We start from the raw sequence: 8,554 nt of genomic DNA on the forward strand, positions 1-8,554 counted from the left end.
AAAATTATCTGCAATCAAATCAAACAATAGAGGCGCAGGCAGAATAATAGTCTCATTGTGTTTCTTATTAAATCTCAGGTTATACAGAAGCATCTTATCTTTGTTGTCAACAATAAATCATGCGCTACCATGCTCCTATAATCTAATATGTAAGGAGGCAATATTGTCTCCTCTTTTTCATGGTGCCTAATAGGTATCTCAAAATGTCTAGCAAGGCGTGCAGCATAGATACCTGCAAAGATGAGGCCTTTTGTATGATTCAGGCTTAGCCGTTTAGCAATAACGACACCCATACTAAAACTATTATCACCAAACAAGGCATGGTGAAGAATAATAATATCAGGAACATTGAAGTTTCCACTATTTCCACGACCAATTAACACTACAGGAATCAGCTACTTTGCCATCCGCCAAGGCGGACGGCAAAGGCATGAATGGCGGACGGCAAAGGTCTTTGCCGTCCGCCACGGACGACAAAAGTGGACGGCAAAGAAAGGTACGGTAAAGAGCTACTTTGCCGTCTGCTTTTGGTGGCGGACGGCAAAGGGGCCTTTGCCATCAGCGGCTGACGGCAAAGGGCATGGCTCTTTGCCATCTGCTAGCAGTCGGCAAAGGACATGGCTCTTTGCCATCTGCTGGCAAACGGCAAAGACTGCAGGCTCTTTGCCATCTGCTGGCAGATGGCAAAGAAACCAAATAGGCATTAATTTTGTTTCTTCTTATATCCATTCATTTTCATAGAAAATCAAACACACACACACACACACACACACACACACATATATATATATATATATATATATATATATATATATATATATATGACCAATATAGGATATCCAACACATGTTACCAATAGTAGCAAGTTTCATCCATACATATACATAGTTTCATCAATATTACACAGTTTCATCCATAGGTAGCAAGTTTCACAAAGTAAAAACAGAAACTAAAGACAAGCACTCCATATCTGAAATTACAAGAAATGACCTAAAACTAAATATCTATTTTCCTAGGCAGCACACACTTGACCACCATAGCAGCTTGTCGGACCGTTGTACCTGTGGAGCACAAAACAGCAGTCAGCCTGATTAGAAATTTTAAGGAGAGCAGTGCTAGTTTAAGAGTTATGAACAGATAGAAATGGTGCATAAATTCCTATCATTCAACAAACATAAGTTATTTCCAAGTGAAACACGGGGCAATGTTATCCACTTCAAAACAGAACAGAACACATAGGTACACACATCATCAAGTTTTTTCCACAAATGAGTTACTGATTGAGTTCAAGAAATGACCAAGGGCCTAATTGGTTCACAGGACCTAAAAACTCATAAATAGGGAAATCACTGGGTTGCAATGTCACGCCCTCTCTTGATACAATATGTTCCACAGGATGTTTGAGTGCATCATAGAAAACCATAGGAGTTTTTCAATGCCGCATATTACAATCATATGGAATAATTTGAAGCAGAGAGGCTCCAAAAGGGGAAATCATGCTGTGTGGGAAAAGAGAATACCAATCACCGTAATGAAAAATATAGCATGCCAGAATCACTATTCTAGAGCACATATCCGTACCAAAACATTTACAGTGTTTCCAACTCTTCTAAGCATGTTAGAACACTATGAGGACAATCAAATTGAGTTATCTAAGCAATTTGACAATCAAATGGAGTTAACACGGGCCCCAGGGTTAGGGATTTAGTGATGGCAACAGTCTGCCAGCCGGCTTCCTCAATAGAAGGGACAGACCCAGTGCTAGAAGCAGAACAAGAACGTTGATATACAAGATAAGCACAAGCCCTTGAGAGCAGTCTGCTTGGCAGAACAATTAATTAACCTCTAGAAGCAGAAGAAGCACGTTGATAGACAAGTTATTATGAAGAACCAACCTTGAGAGCGGTCTGCTTGCGCAAGATATCATTGGACTTGAACATGACTGCGGCAATCCAGATCATGACGAAGAAACCTACACAATATAAACTCAATTGGAATGAGGAACTCGCCATCATCTTCTGACCAAGAGGCATCAAGTACCTAGACAAAAAAGTAAGAGCACAATAAGATACAATGTATGCCGGTGGACATGTTTAACAACAAGAAAACTACCCTATGAATAGCATAGTTAAATGTGATTCCTCCTAGTAGTATGTGTTCTATTATTCATAGTTATGAGAGCCCGAGACTATGCCAATAAGTCCAGAAAGAAAAGGCCTCCAAAATGTAGCATTATTTCAGTAGCAAGATTTTCTTTTCGGAAATAGGTTTATCCGAGGAGTGTTGACCTACGTCACATAGTGTAATATAGGCACTTCATTTGTTTTTAAGAAACTTGAGATTACTGCTGGTGCTAAAACAAAGCCCACCAAAATCCTCTTTCAGCTAAAATACCAATTCACGTACTAGCTAGCATCACTAGTTAAGCAAACAGATTTATCACTTGTAGCAGCGTTGACCAAATTGCCACGGCAGCAGAACCCCAGCCATATGAGTACCTGTCTTAAATCTAGACTATACCAATTGTGCAACTGACATTGAGATTTCAGAGGGCGGGCGCACCAGAACGACAAGTGCTATACCTTCACATTGGGGTCCCTGAGGTTGGCGTGCAGCCACTCGGCAGACACAACAGGCTCGGTCCGCGGCACCGCGTGGACGACGCCCGACGCGGCGTTGGTGGCGACGGCCTCCGAGACGGCCGACGACATGGCGTTGAAGCATGCGGCGATCCCGAACCGCGTCATCGACGCCCCGCACCTGACCTCCGTCGCGCGCGCCCATCCGACCCTGCCCTACAAGTTTCCAAGAAAATTATGACAGCCTCAACAAGTACTGAACGAAAAGAAGATCTGACAACTACTCCCTCTGTCTCATAATATACAGAAACATCAGAAACTTGTGTACCTTCCAAATGGACCACTCACTTTGTTGATCGCTTGGAGAAAATATATGCTTTGAGGAAGAAGAATTGTTGTCGTGCTGCCTACGTAAGAAGGTTGCCGCATAAGTAATCAGGTTGATCATGAGCTTAACACTAAGCAGTTACAGAAAATAGTAGAGATGAAGCAAGCAACAATATTTACTTCCGGGATATTATCAGTGGATCCATGAGACGGAAGATAAAGATACTCCGATCATATTTGAACAAGGAACGAAGAAACGTGGGGCGTAATTAAGCACCTCAGTAGATGGTCAGACTTTGAACCCTCTGCTGCCCACAAGTATCAGTATCAAAATGACCTTGCCCATGTAGTGTACCAACCACATATTAGCATGAGCTCGTCCAAATACAAGACACGGTGGGGACCGAAGAACAACGAGACTACAAACAGAATTAACATTGCAGGAACCGCAGAGCACAGGCAACACAATCGATAGTACTGAGCCACAGACAGAGCAAGCGAGCAGGCACGGAAAAAACAGGGCGGAGGAGCGGGACTCATGCACGCTCAAGCTCGTCGGGATCAGGATCTTCGGCTGCGGCCGCGGCAAGCCAGAGCAGCGCCGCCGCACAGATCCCCGGGGCCCACCAGCGCCCCATCCCCGCCTCCCGGCCGGCCTCAGATCTCCCATGGCGGGCGGGGCGCAGAGGAGCTCGGTGCTCGGCTCCCATGGCGGCGGCGAATCTCGAGGTTGGGGTGACCGGCGACGAGGCTTCCGCGGCAGGGCGGCGAGCTTGTGGGGAGGTGGCGGTGCGCGACGCGATGCAGGCGGCAGCGCGAGGCGGCGGGGCTCCTGGGGTCCGGTGAGGTGGCAGCACACACCGGCGGGTGGAGGCGAGGTGGCGCAGCGGCGCGGGGTCGAGGAAGGCGGGGTCGGGAGGCTCTCGGCTGTGGGGCGGGCATCGTCGAATCCCGCCGGAGCTCGCCGGAATCAGCCGGCGTAGCTTCTCGCGGGAGGGAGAGGGAGAGACGAGCGGGAGAGAGAGAGAGGGGTGGGGCAGAGAGATAGGGGCGGAGAGAGAGGGGATAGAGATAGAGGAGGTGGGGCAACGGGTTTTTTTTACCCGCAAAAAAAGCCCCCTCTTTGTCGTCCGCCAACAGATGGCAAAGCATCTTTGCCGTCCGCCAGCAGATGGCAAAGAGTGAAGTTGGACCGTTGTAGCATATTGGCATCCGGTGGCACCTCTTTGCCGTCCGCTGACGGATGGCAAAGATTCTTTGCCATCTGCCAGCAGACGGCAAAGAAATGACAGATGGCAAAGACCTTCTTTGCCGTCTGCCAGTTCTTTGCCGTCTGTTGTTTGGTAGCTGATGGCAAAGACCTTCTTTGCCGTCCGCAAGTAGACGGCAAAGAACTGGCAGACGGCAAAATCCCTGATTCCAGTAGTGTAAGCATCTACTAGCAAATATGGCAAAGTAGCGTAAAACAGGAAAGTGTATGGTAGAGATTCTCGCATCGGAACCCTTTGTTGGATCTCCTACGCTGATAGTGTTAACAAAGCTATCCACATCTTTATGATGTGGTTCATCTAATTTTCCCTGAATTCATCATATAAATGAAATGATACTGAAAGAGGTGACTTCTTAGGATAATAATAAAAGTTTTGCACAAAAGTATTGGTGAGTAAGAGATACTGATCGATCCGGCCGTGGAGGAAATCGGTGAGGCCTGCATTCTCGATCAAAGAATAAAAGTCTTCATAAATCCCGGCTTCTCTCAAGAATTCATCACAGGGCCATTCACACGGCCGTACTTCCGCTATGCGAGGAAGATTATACTTGGCCTTTTCCTTTTCTTTAGCTTGTCTTTCCTGGGAGCTTTGGCTAGAAGAGCCCCTCAAAAATCTCCTTAACATTTTCTAAAAATTTCTGAAATTTTAGTAACTTCAAAATAAAAGTGAATAAAACTAAACAAGCTTGATAGCAACTACTCCTACAAGTGCCTAGAGCCCATATCATGCATTAGAATTACTTGGGACCTCATAAATTTGACATGCAAGCTCAAGAACAAGGTCACCTATGCAGCAAAAATTTGCAATGAATAAAACACTAGAACAAAAACTAATTGGACCAATGGAGGAGTCACATACGAAGCAACAATCTCCCAAAGCAGTTTTGTGAATGGAGCTTTGAGCAAGGAGATCGAAAATCGCAGCAAAATGAGCTAGAACTCGTGCTTGAGCAGGATGGGGATTTTTTTGGGAAGAAGATGGAGTGTGTGGGTGCTGGCATAAGTGGAGGAGGTCACCATGGGCCCACGAGACAGGGGGGCACGCCCAGCGGGTGTGGGCGCGCCCTCCACCCTCGTGGCCTGGTGCTTGCCCCTCCTGTAGTGTTTTCAGTGCCTAAAATCCTCAAATATTCCATAAAAAAATCATACTAAATTTGCAGGGCGTTTGGAGCACTTTTATTTTCGGGATATTTTTTAATGCACGGATAATTCAGAAAATAGACAAATAATACTACTTTTGCTTTATTTATTCTAATTAACAGAAAGTAAAAAGAGGGTACAGAAGGTTGTGCCTTCTAGTTTCATCCATCTCATGATCATCAAAATGAATCCACTAACAAGGTTGATCAAGTCTTGTTAACAAACTCATTTCGAATAACATGGAACCGGAGAAATTTCGAATAACACTAAGTTACCTCAACGGGGATACGCACATCCCCAACAATAAGAATATCATACTTTTTCTTGACAGTAGGAAGAGGAAATTCAAAACCTCCAATAATGATAGTTGGAACTTTTCTAATAGAATTGATGCTATGAACTTGAGATTGTTTCCTCGGAAAGTGTACCGTATGCTCATTACCGTTAACATGAAAAGTGACATTGCCTTTGTTGCAATCAATAACAACCCCTGCAGTATTCAAAAAGGGTCTACCAAGGATAATCGACATACTATCGTCCTCGGGAATATCAAGAATAACAAAGTCCGTTAAGATAGTGACATTTGCAACCACAACAGGCACATCCTCACAAATACCGACAGGTATGACAGTTGATTTGTCAGCCATTTGCAAAGATATTTCAGTAGGTGTCAACTTATTCAATTCAAGTCTACGATAAAAAGAGAGAGGCATAACACTAACACCGACTCCAAGATCACATAAAGCAGTTTTAACATAATCTATACCTACTAATAAAGGGGTATTGCTTCTTACCACCGTAATTTCGTCCGTTTTTGGTATGTCCACCTTGTCCATATTATATTTTCTCTACCCGAAGTGGTACTAATCTATATAGCTGGCCATAACATCAAAAACATCACGTTCATACCGACTTGGTCCTGCAGGCATTCCTACCGACTTGGGCCTGCAGGCTGGGCCTGGGCCATTGGCCCAGCTTCAGGGTAACCCGAAAAGGAAAAAACAAACAAACATGCATGAGGACTCGAACTCACGACCTTCCTAACCCGTAGGATAAACGCCAGCCAACTGAACTAGGCCTTCCTACATTTACTAGTAGTGATTAGTATTGTTATCAAATAGTACCACCTCGCCCTTTGAAAGGCACAACCATCAACTTATATACGTGTTCAAATTACCTATCATCAATCACCTTAAGCCAGCTCAGAAATTGGTGATCGGAGGGTGAGGAGTTGGTGCGTAGAAAGGAAGGAATGGATTCCTAAGACACGCTTGCATGCGTGCTACATAATAAAAGGATTTCTAAGAAATATGGTGGGCAACTAAACGGGGGAAATTAAGAGAGCAATACACGCTACATGCGCTATGCAAAATAAAGTTGAGATAATTAAGAAATGGATTCAATGCATGCATACGCATTGCATGTTTGTACATAGGTGCCCTTTACATAATCGTCATGTTAATTTCCTAAATAAACAGGATTCTAAGAGATACATGCTTGCTGCATAATTAATATTTGAAATATACTCTCGATCTCTTTCTCCACCACAGCTATGTACCCTCCTTTCATTTTCAGCTTCGCTTGCTCAAGAATTGCCACAAGCGCAAATCCCGCTTTTTGTGAGTCCAAAAATTCTTTCGCAAAACAATTCATCTTTTTCTGGTTATTGGTTATCCTGTCTGCGCAGGCAACATACACGACGAAATATCACATTTCAATGTAAGGCTGCATTAATTAATGCGAAGAAGCTCACTGCCTGGGTATACATGATGGTCCACTAAAGGCAGGAAGGAGGACAGTGGGGCTCAAGAGATGTTGATAACAAGCATGGACGAGGCGACGAGAACGGGCGGAAATAGGTCAAGGGGTGAGATAGGTAACAATGTCCCCCGTTGCAATGCACGGGCATTTGTGCTAGTCTTTTTTAATGGAGCATGGTATAGTTGGTACCCCGGGATCTCCAAGTTTCTTGGGTATTCCACCCTTAAAAGTATAATTAGCAAGCATGGTGGAAATTTCAGCTTCTGGTATCTTTCTTTTATTTGTAATGATATCCTTCATATACTTAGCATAAGGATTTACTTTAAGCATATCAGTCAAGCGCATACATAAGAAGATAGGTCTAATCATTTCAGCAAAGCGCTCAAAATCCTCATCATCCTTTGTCTTGGATGGTTTAGGAGGAAAGGGCATGGGTTTCTGAACCCATGGTTCTCTTTCTCTACCGTGCTTCCTAGCAACAAAATCTCTCTTATCATAATGTTGATTCTTTGATTGTGGGTTATCAAGATCAACAGCAGGTTCAATCTCTACATCATCATTTTTGCTAGGTTGAGCATCAACATGAACATTATCATTAACATTATCACTAGGTTCATATTTGTCACCTGATTGTGTTTCAGCATCAGAAATAGAAATATCATTGGGATTCTCAGGTGTGTCTACGACAGGTTCACTAGAAGCATGCAAAGTCATATCGTTTTTCTTTTTCTTCTTTTTAGAAGAACTAGGTGCCTCTAAATTATTTCTCTGAGAATCCTGCTCGATTCTCTTAGGGTGGCCTTCAGGATACAAAGGTTCCTAAGTCATTCTACCAGTTCTAGTAGAAACTCTAACAGCAAATTCATTTTTATTATTTAATTCATCAAGCAAATCATTTTGAGCTTTAAGTACTTGCTCAGCTTGAGTAGCAACCATAGAAGCATATTTGCTAATGAGTTTAATTTCACCTTTAACTCTAGCCATATAATCACTCAAGCGTCCTATCTCGAAAGCATTATTCTTTAATTCTCTACCAACATAAGCATTAAAACTTTCTTGCCTAGCCATAAAGTCATCAAATTCATCTAAGCATGGGCTATGAAATTTAGTAGACGGAATTTCAACTTTATCATATCTATAGAGAGAATTTACCTTTACTACCTGTGACGGGTTATCAGGACAATGTGGTTCTTCGACAGGTGGTATATTAAGACCATGTATTTCTTCAATAGGTGGTAAATTCTTTACATCTTCAGCTTTAATACCTTTTTCTTTCATTGATTTCTTTGCCTCTTGCATATCTTCAGGACTGAGAAATAGAACGCCTCTCTTCTTCGGAGTGGATTTAGGAATAGGCTCAGGAGTTGGCTCAATTGGTTCAGGAATTGCCTCAGGAATTGGCTCAGGGAGAGTCCAATTTCATTAGTCAACATATTATTCAACAGTAATTCAACTTCGTCGACTGTTCTTTCCCTGA

At 43.4% G+C, this 8,554-nt stretch overlaps 1 protein-coding gene across 1 annotated transcript; it reads right to left on the reverse strand.

Moving 5' to 3' along the window:
- Positions 1-1,808: 1,808 nt before the first annotated feature.
- LOC119281284 (thiosulfate/3-mercaptopyruvate sulfurtransferase 2-like) lies at positions 1,809-2,721 on the reverse strand. Its single transcript, XM_037561839.1, has 2 exons — positions 2,583-2,721; positions 1,809-2,040 (listed from the first exon to the last, which is right to left on the reverse strand). Exons 1-2 carry the CDS (start codon positions 2,709-2,711, stop codon positions 1,924-1,926), a joined length of 246 nt encoding a protein of 81 aa, XP_037417736.1. The 5' UTR covers positions 2,712-2,721; the 3' UTR covers positions 1,809-1,923.
- Positions 2,722-8,554: the final 5,833 nt, after the last annotated feature.

The sequence above is a fragment of the Triticum dicoccoides genome, chromosome 3B (assembly GCF_002162155.2).
Source record: "Triticum dicoccoides isolate Atlit2015 ecotype Zavitan chromosome 3B, WEW_v2.0, whole genome shotgun sequence".
Classification (NCBI taxonomy): Eukaryota; Viridiplantae; Streptophyta; class Magnoliopsida; order Poales; family Poaceae; genus Triticum; species Triticum dicoccoides.

What these genes read in the sequence shown, in the direction of transcription:
- LOC119281284 (XM_037561839.1), bottom strand. Translation starts at nt 2,711, where the DNA reads ATGTCGTCGGCCGTCTCGGAGGCCGTCGCCACCAACGCCGCGTCGGGC. An exon ending in TCAGGGACCCCAATGTGAAG is followed by an intron (nt 2,041 to 2,582) that starts GTATAGCACTTG and finishes TTTTTTGTCTAG; the next exon opens with GTACTTGATGCCTCTTGGTC.